This window comes from Polypterus senegalus, chromosome 6 (genome assembly GCF_016835505.1).
Source record: "Polypterus senegalus isolate Bchr_013 chromosome 6, ASM1683550v1, whole genome shotgun sequence".
In the NCBI taxonomy this organism is placed as follows: Eukaryota; Metazoa; Chordata; class Cladistia; order Polypteriformes; family Polypteridae; genus Polypterus; species Polypterus senegalus.
In genome coordinates, this window is record NC_053159.1 from 162,214,599 (window position 1) to 162,237,684 (window position 23,086).

Genomic DNA, 23,086 nt, shown 5'->3' on the forward strand with positions numbered 1-23,086 from the left:
GATAATGGTTTATAAAGCCTTAAAATACCTTGCTCCATCCTATATTTTGGAATGCTTTTCCCCCTACACTCAAAGTTGTAACTTTAGATCTTCGAATGAAGGTTTGCCTTTAATTCCAAGAATCAAAATTAAAAGAAGTGATGAGGTGGCATTGACATGAGGTTATACACCTAAAATCTGGAATACTTTAACAATAGAAATTTGCCAGGCTATTACTGTTGAATATTTAAAAAAAACTTCTAAAAGCACATTATTTTAATACTGCTTTTTTGTAGCTACATTTTAGTTGTATTTTCCTGATAGACTATATGGGCATAGAATTGTCATATTCTTCAGGGATCTGCAATCTGCACTAATCTCTACTATTCTCTGCTATCTTTTCCTGTTCTTCTGTGGTGGCAATCTGCCTCACCACCACCTAATCAAGGCACCATGCACCCCCTGCATTGAAGGAATGAAGGCAGGTGTCTCAGCTGTCCACAAGACAAGCATCATTAAATACTGTCATGTGAAGCATGAAAACAAAGAGGACTGATTTTAGAACATTTATGTTAGGTAGGATGGCCTTGGAACCCCTGTAGATTTTGTTTTTTCCAGTCTAAATGGAGTTTTTTTTTTGTTTGTTGTTTCTGTCCTCCCAGCCATCTGACCTTATCTGTTTGCTACTTATTTCTTAATATTATTGCTTAATCGTATTTGTTTTCTTTCATGTCATTTTCTTTTGTCATCCTGTAAAGCACTTTGAGCAAAATTCTTTGTACAAATAAATGTTGTTGTAGACAATGTGTGACCCAGCAATTGCCAGGGATACCTGAAACTCTATCACCAAACAGAGGCCACAAAAGTTTAACAAGAAGCCACCAGATCCTCAGACTATGAGATGGCAGCATAGGGTCATTATCTATGGTAGCTGGGGTTGGGTTTAGTTATTAGGGGAAGCTATCAGAGGACTGGCAGTGCCCTTCTTCACAACTGTTGTGTGATAGTACAAGGTTTAAAGAAGAAAAATTGTGTCATTCCTTTTGAAAATGTTCAGGTAACAGGCCAGACTACTGCTAATATTTACCTTGCAAGTAGTGATCACAAAAATAGAAGCGTTTCTTTTCACATACAGTTTCATGGAATTGCCCCTAAAATTCATTTTGCAAGTGATTTGTTTGCAAAATTCAGTAAAAGTAGATTTGTTTTAGGTTTTAAAGTTCTTTGGGGAAGAAAATTTTGCTCCACAGCCAAAACTGCTATATCTTTCCTTGGACTCTTCCAGCACCACCCTGTAATTCTATAGCTCCTTCCTTATGGTTCCACACACTCTTCTCTGACTCATGCACTACCTGCCTGCAAATTCAAGCCATCAGTTCTGCCTCGAACTAGTCATTTTGGGTCAGACATAACACTATGGGTAACACCTCTGTGCTCAATTTCTCCAACTCAATATAAGCCAGGATCCTTCCAGTGGTCTTTTACTGGTGAAAGACTCAAGATAATGGATTTCAGCAGCAGTGCTTACAGACAATTGCTGTCTAGCCATGTCCCACCTTTCTATACTCGGCACCATAATAAACTGTGTCATGCTTTTGCACATGGAAAAAAGCTTGCAGAGAAACTATTAGAGATTTGGGATTATAGATCTTTATTGCCACATACACTGCAATAGCAAAGTGAAATTCTTGTGCCACACTTGTGGTGATTTCTAAATATGTACTGAAAATAAATAAGAGTAGCAGAAGATAAATAAATGAATAAATAAATAAACATAATAAATATAGTAAATAAGATGTGTTAAAAAAATAATAATGTACAGTACAACTACAGATAAACCAGCAGGTGGGTACAGTGCACAGTGCGAATAGAACTTGGATACCACTTTCATATCGGTGCACCAGGAGCTTTAAATAAAAAAGCACACACATTTTCCCTTTTCCTTCTTTTGACTGCCATGTTGCAGTCTGAATGGTGTACAGAAAAGCCTTTACGTTGTATGGCTGTGTCCATGGTATTTGGGCTCAGCCACACCTTAGTGAAGTAGAACACTCTGCATTCACACAAGTTACTTTGTGAGCTGGTAGAGCAGTGCAGTTCATTCAACTTGTTCTCTAGGGACTGGAAGTTAGCAAGCATGATGAAGGGGATCAGAGGCCGGTTTGGTGTCACTGCAGCCTGGTCACCTTCCTCTAGTAGTGTTGTGCCCTTATTTAGTGCCACTTTGACACGTATGTGCTAATGGTGTGAATTTAGCTTGTGGTAAATCACAATTTTTTTTTTTGTGAATTAAATTTTGCTCAAATCATTTCGCTAATCATTACTTTTAAGCAATGCATTTAATTAAAAGAGGATAATACTGTGGTGAAGCACTTTAAAGAAGTGCACATCAAGGAGAAAAGAAAATAGAAAATAACACGCTTCAAAGCCAAAGCATAACCAAAAGAGGTAGTCAAAAAACAATGCCAAACTGAAACATCCAAACCAGACAAGATTGCCTGTGGTATTGCAGGTCCACAGCTGAGATCAAAGGCCATTATTTAAATAAATAATTGCCATCCTCAAGAGGGGGCGTGGTACTGTGGCCGGAGCAGTTCCCGGGTGATTCATGATGCGGACGGTCCTCGCTTGACTGCATGGGTGAGGAGTCGTCCGCATCCGTAATTGTTGCTGGGAGCTGCTGATTGCCACACCTGATCCACGTCCCCAGATCATATAACAGAAGCGTGAGGCAGATGAGAGGGAGAGAAAGAAAAAAGAATGTGAAGGGAGGCTAAGGTTGAACAAGACAGCAGGAAGCAGGACAGAGAAAGCCGGTGAGTGAGGGAGAACGAATGAACGAACGAGCGAGTGCAGGCTTGCGCTGATTGCAGGCAGCTGGGAGAGGCGAGCCTGAGTGGGGTGTTTGGCCGGTACCTGAGGGCCGACAGTAGTGGTCGCTCCTGCTGAGCACTTGTTTGGAGCAGGAGTGACCAGGAGAAGGTTGGCTCGCCGCAGCAAAGGCAGCAGGAGTTGGGGACTTGGGAAGTGGAAGCCCGAGCGTGAGCGTCCTGGTCGCTGGGGAGCCCAAGTCTCAGTCTGGGTGAGAACCAGAGACAGGGATCGGAAAGGCCACCAGGCCAGATAAGTGAAGAAGGTCAGCTGCATGTAGAGTGACTCCCCTGGTGCATAGCCTGGATGGTAGAAACAGGGGAGTCACCAGTAAAAGAATACACCAGGTTTTGTTTTAAAAGATTGCTTCCAGCTACTGTTTTAACCTCATTGTCCTTAAATGATTTTTTAACCTCCACAATTCACCGGTTTTTATGGATTATTTATTTATTAACTTTGATGCACTTAGTGAACAGCAGTATGGCTTCATGCCAAGAAAGGGCACCACAGATGCAATGTTTCCTCTGACGATGTTGATGGAGAAGTTTAGAGAAGGCCAGAAGGAGTTGCATTGCGTCTTTGTGGACTTGGAGAAAGCATATGACAGGGTGCCTCGAGAGTAGCTGTGGTATTGTATGATGAAGTCGGGAGTGGCAGAGAAGTACGCAAGAGTTGTACAGGATATGTGCGAGGGAAGTGTGACAGTGGTGAGGTCTGCAGTAGCAGTGACAGACGCATTCAAGTTGGAGGTGGGATTACTTCAGGGATCGGCTCTGAGCCCTTTCTTGTTTGCAATGGTGATGTACAGCTTGACAGACGAGATTAGACAGGAGTCCCCATGGACTATTATCTTTGCTGATGACATTGTGATCTGTAGCGATATTAGGAAGCAGGTTAAGGAGACCCTGGAGAGGTGGAGATATGCTCTAGAGAGGAGAGGAATGAAGGTCAATAGGAACAAGACTGAATAGATGTGTGTAAATGAGAGGGAGGTCAGTGGAATGGTGAGGATGCAGGGAGTAGAGTTGGCAAAGGTGGATGAGTTTAAATATTTGGGATCAACAGTACAGAGTAATGGGGATTGTGGAAAAGAGGTGAAAAAGAGAGTGCAGGCAGGGTAGAATGGGTGGAGAAGAGTGTCAGGAGTAATTTGTATCAGCAAGAGTGAAAGGGAAGGTCTACAGGACAGTAGTGAGACCGGCTATGTTATATGGGTTGGAGACGGTGGCACTGACCAGAAAGCAGGAGACAGAGCTGGAGGTGGCAGAGTTAAAGATGCTAAGATTTGCATTGGGTGTGATGAGGATAGATAGGATTAGAAATGAGTACATTAGAGGGTCAGCTCAAATTGGACAGTTTGGGAGACAAAGTCAGGAAGGCGAGATTGCATTGGTTTGGATATGTACAGAGGAGAGATGCTGGGTATATTGGGAGAAGGATGCTAAGGATAGAGCTGCCAGGGAGGAGGAAAAGAAGGCCTAAGCAAAGGTTTATGGATGTGGTGAGAGAGCACATGCAGGTGATGGGTGTAAAAGAACAAGATGCAGATGACAGAAAGATATGGAAGAAGATGATCCGCTGTGGCAACCCCTAACAGGAGCAGCCGAAAAAAGAAGAAAGCTGCACTGCACTTTAATTTGGACAATTCATTTTTGGTTTGTAGATTTTAAATAAAAGTACCAGTAATAAAATAACATAAAAGTAATTTGCACCATCCCCTTTCTTCATTGTTGTGCCTCACTGTCCAGCTCATCTGTGACATTACCGAAGGTGTTGGGTTCAGAGCTCCCAGAAGTAAGATGGAGCGTGGAGCAGAACCTGCATCATTACATTGCCCTAAACAAAATGTCTTTTTAGCAGTGGAAGAACTATTAAAAAATTAACCCAAAGCTAGGATACTGTCCCTGCTGTCCTGCCATACTGTATTTATTAGGTATGCCTAATTTAGTGACCTTTCATTTTACATGACATGCAACAGGTGTAGCAATTTTAGCAATATAGCTGCAGCCATCCAAAAACAACCACAAAATGTCAATAACTGTACAAAATGCAGAATATAAAACGGGAAAAGTAGAATAAAAATATTTTTAACATGAAATAAATTTGTGCAAAAACAATCAAACAAAATCTTCAGGTTAAAAAAACAGCTGCTATAGGAGATCCAGACCCTCATAAGAGGTACAAATGGCTTAAAAATGCATCAGAGAAGCTGTATATCACATTGTGTATTAGATGATGATGATAACAGGTCTCTAGAGAAAACAAACTGTTTAGGAAGAAAGATTTACAAATGTGTTATTTAATGTGCAAATAAATGGGTTCCTTCAGTTTTACCAGAGTGACGGCCCATTATTCTGCATTCACTTGAAAGCAAATATGAACTAGTATTGTGAATAAATGTCAAACATGCACAATCATATTGACAACACAATGCAGAAAGAACTCATGTGATGAAAATGTACAACCCCAATTCCAAAAAAGTTGGGATGCTGTGTAAAATGTAAATAAAAACAGAACGCAATGATTTGTAAATCTCATAAACCCATATTTTATTCACAATAGAACAAAGAAAACATTTTGAATGTTGAAAGTGAGAAAACATACCGCTTTAAGAAAAGAATATGGTAATTTTGAATTTGATGGCAGCAACATGTCTCAAGAAAGTTTGGACCGGGCCATGTTTACCACTATGTAGCATTCCTTCTTTTTTAACAACAGTCCATAAACATCTGGGAGACAAGTTGCTGGACTTTTAGAAGAGGAATTTTGCCCCATTCTTGTCAGTTATAGGATTCTGGCTGCTCAACAGTCCTGGGTCATCTTTGTCATATTTTTTGTTTAATGATGCTCCAAATGTTATGAGTTTGTGAAAGGTCTAGACTGCAGGCAGGCCAATTCAGCATCTGGGCTCTTCTGCTAAGAAGCCATGTTATTGTAACAGATGAAGTATGCAGTTTAGCACTGTCTTGCTGAAATATGCAAGTCCTTCCCCGAAAAATACGTCATCTGAATGGAAGCATATTGCTCTACCACCTGTATATACCCTCCAGCACTGATGTTGCCTTTCCATATGTGCAGGCTGCCAATTCCATAGGCACTAATGCACCCCATACCATCAGAGATGCAGACTTTTGAACTGAGCGCTGATAACAAGCGAGATGGACCCTCTCCTCTATAGTCCGGAGGACACGGCATTCATGTTTTCCAAAAAGAATTTCTAATTTCGATTCATCTGACCACAGAACAGTTTTCCACTTTGCCTCAGTCCATTTTAGATGAGCTGTGACCCAGGGAAGATGTCGGGATTAATGGATCATGTTCACATATGGCTTCGTCTTTGCATAATAGAGCTTTAACCTGCATTTGTGGATGGCATGGCCAACTGTGTTCACAGACAATGAGTGTCCCTGCCATGCAGTGACAGAATCATGACAGAATCAGGCCTGTTTTTAATGCAGTGTTGCCTGAGGGCCCAAAGATCACAGGTATATATTTACTTCTGGCCTTGTCCCTTACTCACAGAGATTTCGCCGGATTCTCTGAATCTTTTGATGATATTATGTACTATAGACGAAGAAATGTTCAGTCTTCACATTTTTACTTTGAGGAACATTATTCTGAAATTGTTCCACTATTTGTAGATGCAGTTTTTAACAGATTGGTGAACCTCTGCCCACCTTTACTTCTGAGAAACTCTACCTCTCTAAGATGCTCTTTTTATACCCAATCAAGTTACTGACCTGTTACCAGTTAACCTTATTAGTTGCAAAATGTTCCTCCAGCTGTTTCTTTTCAGTACCATTTAAATTTCCAGCCTTTCATTGCCCCCATCCCAACTTTTTTAAAATGTTTTGCTGCCATCAAATTAAAAATGAGCTAACATTTTTCATGAAATAGTAAAATGTCTCACTTTCAACATCTGATATGTTTTCTATGTTCTATTGTGAATAAAATATGGGTTTATGATATTTGCAAATACTGTAATTGCATTCTGTTTTTATTTACATTTTACACAGAGTCCTATATAACTTGGAATTGGTGTTATATACTACAACAAATTTAGTAGGATTGACTATTGTTATAATCTGAGGATGTATATGGAAACAAAAAAGTTATGACATGGTTATTGTTAGTATTATTTTTAATCTACATCATAAACTAATATGGAATTACTTTAGGGTGAGTGGTGAATACACTTTTAGTTGTTAAAAGTGAATTTCAAAAATTACTACTGGAAATCAAAATAAAGTACAATATTGGGCAAAATGGGTATTGATAATGCATAAATGAATTAATGAATAAAACAAAAAAACAAAGGCACTGAACTCATTTCTTGTAACTTAAGAAAGCTGATCCAATACTGCCGAATAGACACTGAAATGACACTAGATAAAAAAGCTTTTCAGTACTATACCTGTCCATAGCCTCTAGTCTTTCATTGATGCTCTGTAATCTGGATTTGTACTTTTCACCAAGTGCTTGAAATTCATTCATCAAAGATGCTTTCAATTCAGGATATGGACATGGCATAAAAAACACTTGTTCAGGAATCTGGTCTACGTCACTTGGAATCTCTTCACCAGCAGAGAGCAGATCCTGAAAATCAGAACATTAACACTGTATTAATTGTAAAAAGTAAAGGAGTGTGATTTACAAAATGTTCTTTTAATGTACTCCATATATACTGTGTATATATATATATATTGTCAGGGATGCCAGGGGCAATGACCCGGCCGGGACCGGAAGAGGTTCTGCACCCATCCTGGATCACATGGGGGCCACCATCCTGGTTGCTTTGGGGGCCAAGGGTAGAGGGCTTGGAAGCCCAACCCTGTAGGGACCCGTGGTCACCGCCAGGGGGCGCCCCAATGCCTTGGGGACCCTGGACCTCAACACTTCTGCCACACCAGGAAGTGCTGGGGGGAAGAAGAGAAGGGACACCCAGAGAGCTTCCGGGAGAACAGCCGTCATTTCCGCCACACTGGGGCGTGTCCAGGGAGGAATGCCGTGAAACACCTGGAGCTCATCCAGGATGAGATAAAAGGGGCCGTCTCCCTTCATTCGAGGCTAGAGTCGGATGGAAGCAGGACGAAGCAGGAGAGAGAGTGGAGGCGGCTCGAAGAGGAAGGCATTGTGTGGCCAGGACTGAGTTTGGGGTTCGTGTGTGCACTTGTGAACATTGTAAATAGTTTGTAAATAAACGTGTGGTGGTGATGAACAACCTGTCTGTGTCCGGACCGCGTCCACAATATATATATATATACACATACACACATATACATATATATTCACATGGAAAAAGACATGCAGGTAATGATCATCAGAATAGCTTTATTAATTTTTAATTAATTCAAAAGAATGTCATAATAGCATGGAGCACTTACAATCTCGTAACTGCTGAAATTGCCAGCCTTCATTATTTACACATTATTGTACTCTACTTGCTAATTCATTCATTCATATCTTATCACACCACTGCCATATCCAGGTAAGAGCGGTGTCATTAGCATCCTTAAGATCTTCATTTGTACATGTAGGGCCTCGGGAATATTTATGGAGAAATCTATAATTCTACTTGCTAATAACAATAATAATAATTATAATAATAAGAAGAATTCAAATAAGAAGACAAATAAATAATACAATAATAAATAAATAATTAATAGTACAAGAATAAACTCTGCATTTTGTGTATTCAGAATGATAAACCTACTTCTGCTCACCCTGTATATATAGAAACACCTGTGTGTCTCACCACCCCATACACCAATCCCGGAGTCCAAAATGACATAACAAATTAAAGGCTTTAAAAAGAAATTGTCAACAAGGTGATACAGGGCAGAAATAAAGTACAACCAAAACAGAAAATAATAAACACCTCTAAGCAATAATAAACCCTTGCTACTCTGTTAACATCCCTGCGCACATTCTACTACTTGGGTCTCCTTCCTCCCTCAGTCCAGCTGAGTTCTTGTCACCAGCTGCCTCACAACTGAGAAAAGGAAGCAACGCCCTTTTATACTGTGCCCTAACCTCCTCTCGGGGTCCTGGGTGAGATTGATCTCTGGTGCTCCATGGGTAGGACTCAACCTATAAGGCACCAGAGATTCCTGCATATTAGCCCCACTGCAGAGGTATGCTAAGAGAGTGCCAAATTTGATGTCTCCTCCGCTGTGAGGCCACAACACATCATCCCCTAGCTGTCTGAGGAACCTCAAACTCTTCATAGGGCTTTATAATATGACCTCCAGGGTCTTGAAAGATCTCCCTTGCTGTAGCGGCAGAGTCCTCCTGCTTGTCAATAAGGATATCGCTATCCAGATTAACTTCACTATATAAATATAGATACAGCAATTGATCAGTGGAAAGCTCTATAAAGTCAGAGTGAAAATAAAAACTCTAAATCAATAAAATGCAAAATAAAAAAATGACTGAGATGTATTTAGTATTCTAACACTCCTTGAGTCAGTATTGTGTACAGGTAGAACTTATTGATATTAGTCTTTTAAAAGCCTTCTATTAACAACTACAAATTTTGCTCATTCTTTCTTGCAAAATTGCTTTGCCTGAATTAAGAGACAGAAGTTTCTACTTTATAGACTTTACATGAGGTATATCTCTAAAGTTTAGAGTTTGTTTCACATTTTCCTCAATTTTGATGACTTCTTCTTACGTTTTTCAGGACCTGCTGCATGACACTTCTACCACCAAACCTGATAATGTTAAAAATGTGAAATTTTTTTTTTATATACTTTATTAATTTTATTGCAATCCATACAGAGCAATCAAGTTTTTACAAAAAGAAAAATTGAGCTAAAAACAGATCGATCCCCACCCCTGAGAGACAGAGCAAGCCAAACGGTGTGAAATTTAAGGGTTCTAAACATACCTACATTAATAAATTCTCTGTGCTTTATGAGCTTATTTTAGAATATTACTGATTAGATCCTGCCATGTTTTGAAAAAGGTCTGTACGGATCCTCTAACTGAGTATTTGATTTTTTCCAATTTCAAATAGTATAACACATCAGTTTCCCACTGACTTAAAACAGGAGAGTTTGGGTTCTTCCAGTTTATCAGAATAAGTCTGTGTGCCAAAAGTGTAGTGAATGCAATCACAATTTTTTTGTCTTTCTCCACTTTAAACCCCTCTAGAAGAACACCAAACACAGCTGTTAATGGGTTAGGAGGGATTGTGAATCCAAGGCTGTCTGAAAGGTAATTAAAAATTTTTGTCCAGAATAATGTTAATTTGGTGCAGGCCCAGAACATGTGACCCAGTGAGGCTGGGGCTTGGTTGCAGCGTTCGCAGGTCGGGTCATGACCTGGAAACATTTTGGAGAGTTTTAGTTGAGACAGATGTGCTCGATATATAATTTTGAGTTGTATAATAGTAAGTTTTGCGCATATGGAGCTCGAGTGAATTCTCTGAATTGCTATTTTCCACTCCTTTTCTGATATATTAATTGAGAGATCTTTTTCCCAGTGTCCTCTTGGATCTTTGAAAGGGAGGGATTATAAAATGATTTTATATATTGTAGAGATGGTGTCTAAGTCCTTGAGATTGAGCAATATTTTTTCCAGCACGGATGAAGGTGCAAGATGAGGAAAATCTGGAAGGTTCTGTTTAACAAAGTTCCTGACTTGAAGATAGTGAAAGAAATGTGTAGCTTGAATGTTAAATTTGGAATGTAATTGTTCATAGGATGCAAAGACGTTGTCTATATTAAGATCTCTAAGCAAGTTAATTCCAAATTTTTTCCTGTATTAAAAATTGCATATGTTTGTGAAGGTTGAAAGAGGTGGTTCTCTTGCAGAGGTGCCACAGATAGAAGCTTCTCCGTCTTAAAATGCTTTCTACAATGGTTCCAGATTCTAAGTGAGTGGAGCACAATTGGGTTATTGGTATATTGCCGATAACGTGTGTTTATTGGAGCACAGAGCAAGGAATATAAAGAAGTACTGCAGGACTTTACTTTTATTGCGGACCAAGCTTGTGTATGTTCTTCTATTTGTGTCCAGGTTCTTATCGTCTGTAAATTGGCTGCCCAGTAATAAAACTGGAAGTTAGGTAGAGACATGCCGCCTTCTGCCTTTTGTCTTTGTAAGGTTTCTCTTTTGAGGCGTGGATGTTTTGAATTCCAAATAAATGAGGTTATTGTTGAATCTAATTGCCTAAAGAATGATTTATTAATGTATATTGGAATGTTTTGAAATAAAAAAGGAGCTTAGAAGGAATATTCATCTTAACTGTTAATTCTTCCAGCTAGTGTGAGATGAAGGGTTGACCATCCATGCAAGTCTTGTTTAATTTTTTCCATGCAGACGGCGAAATTTTGTTGATATAGAGCTTTATGTTTACTTGTGATGTTTACCCCTAGGTATTTAAACTATTCTGCAATGATAAAAGGTAGGGTGTCTAATCTAATATTATATGCTTGAGAATTCACTGGAAAGAGTACACTTTTATTCAGATTAATTCTGAGACCATATAGCAAACAGTTTAAACTTGATTTAAACAAGGGAAGACAAACAGTAGCCTTGGGTGATCCAGTGAATGATTTGAGACTATCAGAAAATCAGCCATTAACGCTCAGTCTTTTTGTTCTATTACTTAAAAAGTCCAGAGTCTACCCCACAAAGTTAGGGTCCAAACAGAATTTATCAATTAGTTTCTCATCTGAAATAGGAAGCTGGATTGTATTAAATACAGACAAGAAATAAACAAATAATGTTATATAATATTTTGGTCCTTCCAAGTGTTCCTACCATATATTGATAAGTGTCACTGATGGATGCTTCCAACCCCTCTTTGCTCTGTAATGGAATTGGTAAGGTACCAGATAGGCCTGGAATTGGTTTGGCAGCTCTCTCTTAATTAACGTTTTAAAGGATTTTATGATAGGAGTAGTTAAGGCCATTGCCCTGAAGTCATTTAATGCTTTTCAGTGTGTATTGCCATAGGTTTAGCATTTGGTTTAACATTCCTAAATATAGATTGCCATATTGGAAGGAGTTGCTCTGCACAGGAGTGAAGCAGGTGTCCACTTTTAGTACAGTATCTAGATTAGAGTTTTATTTTTATTTTAGCTTGTTGAGGGAATTTTCTTACATCATTCTTGTCAAAGAAGGGGTGACTCCTACCTTCATTCTTGGGTCTGGTCTTTTTCGTGAATAATCTTCAAAGCAAAAACCTGTGTCTCAAACCTTAAACAAAATTCAATGTATTTTTGAGCAAACTGATAATAAGTTTTAACTCTTGCTAATTCAAAATGATTATTGATTTTTGTATAAATGATAGTCATTATCTTCATTGCAATCCACAATGAACCAAGGTTGTTGATACGTATTTCAGTCTCAATCCTGTCCTGATACTTAAAATTTGCCCACTTAATTTCATATTTTACCTGCATCTATATTTCTTTCTATTCATTTAATGTTCCATGTTAAATAATTTATGGGTTAGAGGCTAGCTACAAGCAAGCCCTGAGGCAGTTATAGTCAAACAAGGGCAGATAATTTGTGGAAACCAGTTATGAGCATATCCTACTGAATTTCCTTTGAAAACATGGAAATGTTTGGGAATTTCAGTGAACTCTGCAAAATGTATTAAGTCAATGAGGAAAGGACAACTGGACTAGTTATGGGTGGATTATAATGGTGCAAAATGGATGGATGGATGGATGGTCTTTAAATTATCTCTAATGGCTATGGAAGAGACTATGAACTATGCTGGACTAATTATTGTGGCCAAAAAACTGACCTGAGCTGTAAGGCAGCAGTGCTAACTGCTGAACCACCACGCCTCCCTGACATGAAATTATATCACATATTAGACTGCACAGTCACTTTCTAGGGCTGGCTCAAGAGAAAAGAGAGTTAAAGAGGAAAGCACTTTTACACAGACAGAAGCCAGAGAAATGCTGGATCAACTGTGGTCTTGTAGAAGTCTCATGGCACACCGTTGTGTTTTTAAATCTTTCATTATTTCATCAATGTGCATGTAACACTCCTGCCCTACTTTGACTTTGTCTAAATTGCCGCACTGCAAATGCCCACATTATAGCATCTCTGAAATTCTATTCAGAAAGTGTGATTGATGATTTTTTTTATATACACAAAAGAACTCCGATTACCACCACAAGCAACACCAATAAAACACTGGTAACCAGGTGTGAATCAGTGTCTCTCCTCCCCTGCTTGCTCGCACTTGACTGCATTTGCATATCCTTTTTACCTCAACAAATCCTTTCTTGCTGCTGTTATTGCTATTACTGAACACTGTTGCCCACATGTGAACTGCTGTGTGTCTTCAGCAGACAACTATGAAATAATCAACAAAAAATGTTGCATTTATAATCACTAACATTGTTTCACTATGTGTGATTAAGAAAAAAAAACAAATCTTAAAACTGTCAGAGCTCCAGCCACTTCGGTTATTTAAAAATAACTATAAACTCACTTAAAATGGCATTGCAATATTTTTAATGCAACATGGAATATGAAATACACAGTCAAAATGGCACATAGTGGCCACAACAGTCAAGCCAAGCAGTCAAGTGACAGCAGCTCACTTTCACAGACATGGCAGACCCAACAATAAATGTACAACCCCAATTCCAAAAAAGGTCGGATGTTGTGTAAACCCACAAACCATATTTTATTCAAAATAGAACATAGTAAAAATATCAAATGTTTAAAGTGAGAAAATTTATTATTTTAATGAAATAATAAAGTCATTTTGAATTTGATGGCAGCAACATGTTTCAAAAAAGGTGGGACAGGGCCATTTTTATCACTGTGTAGCATCCCCCCTTCTTTTAAGAATGGTCCATAAATGTTTGGAAACCGAGGTGACAAGTTGCTGAACTTTTGAGAGAGGAATATTGCTCTATTATTGTCTAATATAGCATTCTAACTGCTAAACAACCCTGGGTGTTCTTTGTCGTATATTTTCTTCATGATGCATCAAATGTCTTGAGTTGGTGAAATGTCTGGACTGCAGTCAGGCCGGTTCAGCACCTGGACTCTTCTACTACAAAGTCATGCTGTTGTAATAGATGCAGTATGTGGTTTAAAACTATCTTCCTGAAAAATGCAAAGCCTTTTCTAAATAAGATGCCATTTGAATGGGAGCATATGTTGCTCTAAAGCCTGTATATACCTTGCAGTACTGATGATGTCTTTCAAGATGTGCAAGCTGCCAATTCCATGGACACTAATGTGCCCCCATATCATCAGAGATGCAGGCTTTTGAACTGAGCACTGGTAATAAGCCGGATGGTCCCCCTCCTCTTAAGTCCAGAGGATGTGGCATTTATGATTTCCAAAAAAAAATTTTAAATTTTGATTTGTGTGACAACAGAACAGTTTTCCACTTTGCCTCAGCCCATTTTAAATGGGCTTTGGCTGAGAAATGAAGGTGGAATTTCTGGATCATGCTCACATTTGGCTTCGTGTTTGCACGAGATAGCTTTAGCCTCCATTTGTGGATGGCATGGTGAGCTGTGTTCACAGACAATGATTTCTGGATGTGTCCCTGAGCCCATGCAGTGATTTCCATGACAGAATCAAGCCTGGTTTTAACGCAATGCCCCCTGAGGTCCCAAAGACCACAGGAATTCAATATTGATTTCGTGCCTTGTCTCTTGTGCACACAGATTTCTCCAGATTCTAGGAATCTTTTGATGATATTATGTAATGTAGATGAAGAGATTTTCAAAGTCTTTCCAAATGTACGCTGAAGAACATTTTTCTGAAGTTGTTCCACAATTTGGAAATTTTAGTGCAGTGTCGCCTGAGGGCCCAAAGATCACAGGCATATATTGACTTTTGGCCTTGTCCCTTGCAAATTCTCTGAATCTTTTGATAATATTATGCACTGTAGATGAAGAAATATTCAAAGTCTTCACAATTTTACGTTAAGGTGCATGTATTGAATGACATGCACACAATCACATGCACTGAATTACATATATGATTTGTTGGAAGAACACAAAGAAAACTGACTGTTAATTCTTGCAGTTGAATACATGGTCATGTCTGTGAAAACACTGCAAATGAGTTGCACAGTGGATCACTGTGTCCACAATCATGTATGTAGACATACACTTTGATGAGCAATAAATCAGTGATATATACTGGGGGGCTGTCCCATCCAACATGGCTGCTATAGCTGGGTTATATTACACTGGCCTTGCAAAGTACCATGGGTGCTGGAGAAAAAAAATACTTAAGCTCGCTACATGGTGAATTCTTAGGGAAAAATTCAGCAAACAAGTTTCCTGGCAATCGCAACAAATTCACTGTGAAAAATGCTTTGTCAAATATTGTAGATCAATACCAATGATAAATGTTTGGTCAGTTATACTTTTTGTATTAATATAACAGGTTATACTTTATTTTGTCTTACTTCAACAGTTGTTTCCTTGATGTCTTCTTCCACAGCAATCCACTCTGACTTCAGTTTTCCCAAAATTTTATTTTGCTGCTCCTTAACAAACTCTACCTAAAATGGTTAAAGGAAATCCTGTGAAAGATCTTAACATATTCCAGCACTGTTTGAAAAGGGTTAATAAGAATCCAGATTATTCAGCTTTGTACAATTAGGGTAAATCAATTACATTCTAATCAATGACTTTAAGGCTTTATTTTCCAGACTTAAGAAGAATTTTTAATGTTTCTAGTAACCAAATATTTACCTTAACATTATCAGAGGAAAAAGAAACCTTTAGATTACTGTTACAAAGATAGTAACTTCAGTTAAACAAGGATTGAATGACTATTTGATTAATTTAAAAGTGATACTGGTTGAAACTTGAAGCCCACACCATACTGCATGACTTTTTCAGTGTTTTTTAGTCATAGCCTTTATTTTCATAATCTTAGCAAACTGACATGACTTCACAGCAGTCATTTTAGTCTGTGCCGTGCACCAACATAATCACACGGTTCTGATTTTGTCTGAAGTTGTAAGAGCAAGTTCATGTGTAAGCAAGAGAAGACAACCAGTAAGCCTGAAAAGAAAGAAGGAAAGCAGTTTTTTGGACCATGCAAACAAAGGAGAGGGTTGCCTGTTCAAAATCTTGCGTTTGTCAAATCACAACAAGCTGTAAAAAGGAAAAAGAAAGAGTGAGCATTGTGGCTGCACGCACCATACCTGGAGAGCATTCACACAGGCACCAGTGGTGTCAGGCAGTCCGTTAATTGGTTGCGATACTTTGAAAATATGCTGACAAGTCATGAGGCAGACATGTAATCCATTGCCCACTATGATTTTAAGTCTGACACCCTCAAGGCAATGAAATCATTAACCTTGACCAGCTCTATGATTAGAAATTGTGTGCTATTCCACTGACCAAGCACAACTCAGAGATAACAGTTAATTACTTTACATAAAACAATTCATAATAGTGATCAGTAAGAGGTGCAGTTTCTAAGGTGTCATCATATCAGCTTAGCTTATATTCACATCATTCTAGTAACTGATACATTTTTTTACCTCCATTATCAGTCAATACCAACATAGTTCCTACCAGTCTGGAGTCATGACTGGAGCCTATCCCAGTAGCATAAGATGCAAGATGGCAAGCAACCCCTGGCTGGGAAACGGCATAATGCAGGCAAACTTGCTAATGCTAGCCAATCTAAAGCGGCCAAAAAATCTGACACACATGAACTTCTAAATGTGGGACAAAGATAAAAGTGCCCAAAGAAATACCTACCCATGCATGTACCACACAGATATAGTCAGGCCCAAATGTGAACCTAATTTACTTAAACTGTGAGGCCATAGCATTAATAACTGTGTCACTGAGCTTTATCAATGACTAGCTGTATTTATTTTATTAACCTTATCAATAGATCATTAGGGAATGGTGCAATTTCTGATGAATTAAAAGTTATCAGACCGTTACATTAAAAGCCAGAGCGGGAGCCACATATGCTTAATAATTATAGACCCATTTCAAACTTACCCTCTCTCTAAAATGTCTGAAAAATTATTTGCCACACAACTTCAGCCTCACATTACACACAACAATTTATTTGGGAAATTCCAGTCTGGCTTCGACATTGCTCATAGTACAGGAACGACACTAGTCTGTGTTATAAACAACATTCTGATATCCTTCACAGCAATTACGTTGTTACAGTTAAGTACAGCATTTGACACCATTAACCATTCAACCGTATTTACTCGTGTACCATGCGCACCCTAATTTTTACAAAGAAAATCGCAAAAATCGTTTTGCCCCATGTACGACGCACGTTGTGATTGTATAGGAAGCGTTTAGAGAGAGAGAGAGAGAGCGCAAGTAAGCACGAGAGAGAGAGCACAAGTGAGGCAGAGAGCGCGAGTGCGCGAGCAAGAGAGAGAGAGAGAGAGAGCTCGACTGTGCAAGCGACAGATTGCGCAAGCCCAAGCAGAAGAAGTAAACCTTACAGAATTACATTTCCTTGTGTATGACGCGCACCTGATTTTCTAATGCTAATTTTCGGGAAAAAATGTGCGCGTGGTACACGTGTAAATACGGTATTTTACTATAGAGGCTGGAAAATTACATCAGGTTCACAGGCATTGTACTTGCCTGGCTTAGTTCTTATTTATCAAATTCTTACCAGCACATACAGAATTATGCCTACAGTACTCCATCATTATACTCAAAAATTAAATACGGTGTTCCACATGGCTCAGAACATGGACCTACAGTGTACATGGACCTACAGTATACTGTTTTTAGTTTACGCTTCCATTGGGAATTATCATTAGAAAACATTACATTAATTTTCACTTATATGCAGATGACACCGAGTTACGTCCTTCTTTTAGACCAAATGACGTTTCTTGAATGCTGTCTTTAATGGTGTCAGTGGTAGGATGAGAACTACTTGTTTCTGAATACAGAAAAAGCAGAAATGTTCAATATTGGAGGGAATGATGCTGACCCCAACAACATTCTGTTACTTTTTAACTGCGGGAATCACCATTAGTTTTACTGAAACACCACAAAATTTAGGTGTTATTTTTGACACTAGCATGACATTTAAAACTCACATTACAAAACTATCCAAAACATGTTTTTTCCTTTTAAAAATGTTGGAAGATTAAGAAATTTTCTAAATATGCACTTTACTGAAAAATTATTTCATGCATTTATTTCTACACGGACTACTGCAAGGGATTTTTCTAGTGAGGCAATAATTGATTATTAAAAACGTTGGCAATGATCACTTTCATCGATTAGTTGATTATGTCATTAGGTTGAGTATATTTTGTCGCACAATTCCATCACTATGTTATTCAGTTGTGAAGCATTTGAAAAAATGCAGGTGGGTAGCAACTGCCAGAAAAGACAGTGTGACCTAAGACTTGCAGAGTTTGGGAGCACATCTCTCTGAAGACAGAAAAAAAGGTTACAAGTTGCAATATGTGCAGTTCTGATCTCACATGGCATGACAGCACAGAAGAGATGCACAAACAATTTAATAGGAAGCTTACTATTACAGGCTCTGTGGAAGAGGAAGACTCCCTGTCATCCCAGTAAATCGATTGATACTTCAGAGTTATGTGATATAGCTATCTGAACACAATGTTTGCTAGGCTAGCCATAATGAAATGACTTTATCTTTATACTTTTCAGATAAATGAAACCACTTGTTTTGCTGCAAAATAAAAAATAGTCTGGACATTACCCCAAAGTATGACAATGATGTTCGTTGTCTAATTTCAAACAGGACTTAAGACTTACAAAAATATAATAATAATGAAATTATGATGGTGCAACAGACTATTGTGAGTGGTGATGGTCAGATATTTGTTTACATGGTACTGGAAAAAAAATGTATAACTTAAATTACATGTTTAACTTTGAAGTATTGGTTTAATGTGATTCTGAATATACTGTATAAGCCACATTGTGAGTTTACTAATTTATTAAAAACTGTTGTGTTTTAAGGGAATTTTGTGTGTGTGTGATCATTGCACAACCAGGGGCAGACATGCTACTTAATTCTATTTATTTTTAATGTATTATTATATAAATGCTGTTTAAAAACCTATATTTTGTTTAAAATATTTACAAGTAATTCATTTTTTTAAATACATTTCTGAACATTTGATTCAAACCTGATAATCTGGTAAAAAGTTCCATTTCATGCACTTATTGTGTCTAACTTCAAATGACTATCCAACTAAATGATTTATTAACAAAATAATCACCAGATTATTCGATTATCAAAAATAATCGTTAGCTGGAACCCTATATTATTTACTGGGTGTTCAAAACATTCTTTATGCAGCTTTCAGTTAATTCAAAATGCCGCTAAAAGAATTATTACACAAACCAGAAAATAGAAACACAACTCTAGTCCTTAAACTGGCTCCCAGTTAAGCTCAAGGCTAATTTCAAAATCTTCCTTTTAACTTATAAAGCCTTAAATGGCCAGGGTCCTGCCTACTGATCTGAACTTATCACTACTTACAAACTAAACCGCACATTGACATCTTAAGATGTCGGCCTACTTAAGATTCCAAGGATTAATAAAATAATAGTGGTAGATTGAGCTTTAGTTACAGGCCCCTGAAACCGTGTAAAGATCTGCCTGTTAATATAAGTGATGCTCCATCAGTCACAGCTTTAAAATCCATGTTGAAGACTTACTACTTTAGTCTAGCATACCCTGACTAGAGCTACTGATTAGCTGTGCATGATGAATTTCTCTTTGTTAATTATTTTTACAGACAAATAAGCATCACAATACTTTAAAACTGTTACTAAAACCTCCTCTATTAGGTTTCTCTTCTTTGTATCTGGATGTGGCATGTGATGCCACTGCTCTACCATGTAAACAATAGTCATCTATACTAATAAAAGGCAAAGCCCTCACTCACTCACTCACTCACTCACTCACTCACTCACTCACTCACTACTAATTCTCCAACTTCCCGTGTAGGTAGAAGGCTGAAATTTGGCAGGCTCATTCCTTACAGCTTACTTACAAAAGTTGGACAGGTTTCATTTCGAAATTCTACGCCTAATGGTCATAACTGGAAGGTATTTTTCTCCATTAACTGTAATGGAGTAGAGCTGCAAAAACGTAGGGGGCGGAGTTTCGTGTGACATCATCACGCCTCCCACGTAATCACGTGAACTGACTGTCAACGCAGTACGTAGAAAACCAGGAAGACCTACAAAAAGCGCTTAAGAAAACATGCATTATATAATTGAGAAGGCAGCGAAACAATAAGAAGCGAGCGAGTGGCATATACTACCATATTCATGAGTGCTGCTACCTCGGAAAGAAAGCAAGGTGTAAACCTAAACTTTAAATTAAGTTCATAGACAGGCTACGCTGGCGTTTCACATGCCCACAGGTAATGCGGGATACAAGTTTAATGAGAGGGGCGCGGGATATAAACGAGAGTTTTGATCACTTTGTAACTAAGTTAAAATTGTAGGTGAAGGGGTGTGCTTATGCAAATTCCGAGACTGTGTTTGTGGGGGATTGACAGTTAAAGGCGGGTGGGGAGTCACGTCATCATCTCCCCTCCCATTTACCTCAAGTTAATACACACGCTGTCTCTAGAGTTTCAACACACTGAATCCTCCAGGCACTACTTACAAAGGTCACATTGACAAGCGTGTTACGCTATTTTTAAAATCTTTCCTTTTCTTAGCACAAGCACAGCTGAGAAGCATCGATGCATGTGCTCCATAACGCATTGAAAAATAATGCATTTAATCACACTTTGGATTACAAGCAAAGGGAGCTTTTGTCAATGCATGATTTCCTGGTACACCGATTACATTGATCAAGCATCCCGATTCATTTTACCCTCGCACCACCTTAGTTTGAGAAGAAGTATGAAAAAATATGAGGTTAACACAGAAAAACAGATCACCAATTCAAGCTTTATGAATAATCGATTCAGCCATCAATAATTGTTTTGGTAAAGCCATCCTCCTTCCATTTTATAATTTTTCCGCCACTAGCCATGATTAAATGAGCGGTAAAAAGTAAGAAGCGGCGAGGTGACTTATTTAGGCAGGAATATATATGATAGCAACACTCATGACCATGTCAATCATGTTACGTTATTATTAAAATGTTTCCTTTTCTTTTTCATTACTTCTTTAACACACTACGTCTCCGCTGCGAGGCGCAGGTATTTTGCTATATATATAATATATGAATGACCTCCAAAAGCGGAGACTTTTGATATCATGAGCGTGTGTACAAAGGGGTCTCCTGCCCAGCAAAAGTCGAGCAGCCAGCGCGCGTGCATAGCTGTGCCGGCCTTTGAGACGCTGACTGCGCTTCTGCCTTAAGTCAAAGTGAGCACTTTTAATTTTTTTCATCCGCCCCCTGAGCTATAGCCCAGACAAGTGCAAACACGGGACCCCTTTTCTACACCACGGCAAAATAATATTAAGGCGATTCACACTTTCTTTTGCACGTATACGATTATCAGGTCCTCAGCTCGGATTATGAACACACGCACAGGAGGACTGACAGTGCCATCACAGCCGATTAATGGCAGGGGCGTCTCACCAGTCTACACAAGACCCACCGCGACTGTCCCCAAAAGCCGATCATAACGTCAGCGAACACATCTCTCTATACTATATAAAAGAAAAGGCAACTTTCCTTTCTTTACACCTTTTTTCCTTTTATCCCAAACCAAAGCCTTTCTCTCTTAACACGGCAGAGGACACAAAAATAATTTTCTTTAATTGCGGTAAGGCACATTACCAGAGGCACAAATTTGAGCGTTCACATAGAAAATGTAATTTCTATACCACAGCCGTCGTGTAGCGCCTTTCAAAGGGATCTACTACCGAGAGATGATCCATATACATTTTAGCTGCTGTTAGTTACTTACCTGTTTTGTTACACAGTCTTTAAAATGTAGTTTACCCGCAACCACTCCAGTAGTGCTCAATGTACCTGTACTTCTTAAAGCGTTAATGTTTTACTGTTTAATAACTTATAGACTATATTTCATTATTTTTCCCTTGCACTCAGTGACCAAAGCTATACACACACATATAGACACATACAAACATACACACAAGTATATGTATGTGTATATATGTATGTATGTGTATATATATATATATATATATATATATATATATATATATATATATATATATACACACACACCCTATCTAGATTATATACTGTATATATATATATATATATATATATATATACACACACACACACACACACACATACATACATACATACATACATACATACATACATACATATATATAATTTGTGTGTGTAGATATGTATATAGATATGTAGATATGAAGATATGTATGTGTATATATATATGTGTGTGTGTGTGTGTGTGTATATATATATGACAGCAGCAATCCAAGCTGTGAGAAAACAGTAAAAAGGAGGCGTGTCAGGCGTGGTGGTACATTTTCTGATGCAGCTACCGAAAACAACTTTGTGACGCTGCCACCAAATACACAAAACAATTACTTTGACAATCATGTTACGTTATTTTTAAAATGTTTCCTTTTCTTTTTCATAACTTCTTTAACACATGACATCGCTGCGAAGCGGGTATTTTGCTATATATCTATACTAATAAAAGGCAAAGCCCTCACTCACTCACTCACTCACTCACTCACTGACTCATCACTAATTCTCCAACTTCCCGTGTGGGTGGAAGGCTGAAATTTGTCAGGTTCATTCCTTACAGCTTCCTTACAAAAGTTGGGCAGGTTTTATATCGAAATTCTACGCGTAATGGTCATAACTGGAAGCAGTTTTTCTCCATTTACTGTAATGGAGATGAGCTTCAACGCCGTTTCGTGTGACATCATCACGCCTCCCACGTAATCACGCAGTACATAGAAAACCAGGAAGAGCTCAAAAAAGCGCTTAAGAAAACATGCATTATATAATTGAGAGGCAGCGAAACAATAAGAAGCGGCGATTGACATATCCGACCATATTCATGAGTTCTGCTACTTCGGAAACAAAGCATGATGTAAACCTACACTTTAAATTAAGTTCACAGACAGGCTGCCGCTGGCGTTTGTAATTTAGTGCCTGCCCATATAAGGCCGTCCGTCAGCGGCAATCCAATAGCAAACTGCCACGGGTAAATATTCACGGGTGAAGGACTGTGTTTATGGAGAGGAAGATGAGATGGTCAGGGTGGTGTTTGACACAAACTCAGCGAAACTGCGAGAGAAAGTTTTAAGTG

At 38.5% G+C, this 23,086-nt stretch overlaps 1 protein-coding gene across 1 annotated transcript in view; it reads right to left on the bottom strand.

Annotated features, from left to right (window-relative positions):
• Positions 1-23,086, bottom strand: part of LOC120531755 (coiled-coil domain-containing protein 148-like) — a 233,834-nt gene that overhangs the window by 112,196 nt on the left and 98,552 nt on the right. Inside the window, exons 7-8 of the mRNA XM_039757449.1 lie at positions 15,263-15,358; positions 7,265-7,446 (exon numbers count right to left, since the gene is read on the bottom strand). Coding sequence (XP_039613383.1) covers positions 7,265-7,446; positions 15,263-15,358 — 278 coding nt within the window. The remainder of the gene's footprint in view (positions 1-7,264; positions 7,447-15,262; positions 15,359-23,086) is intronic.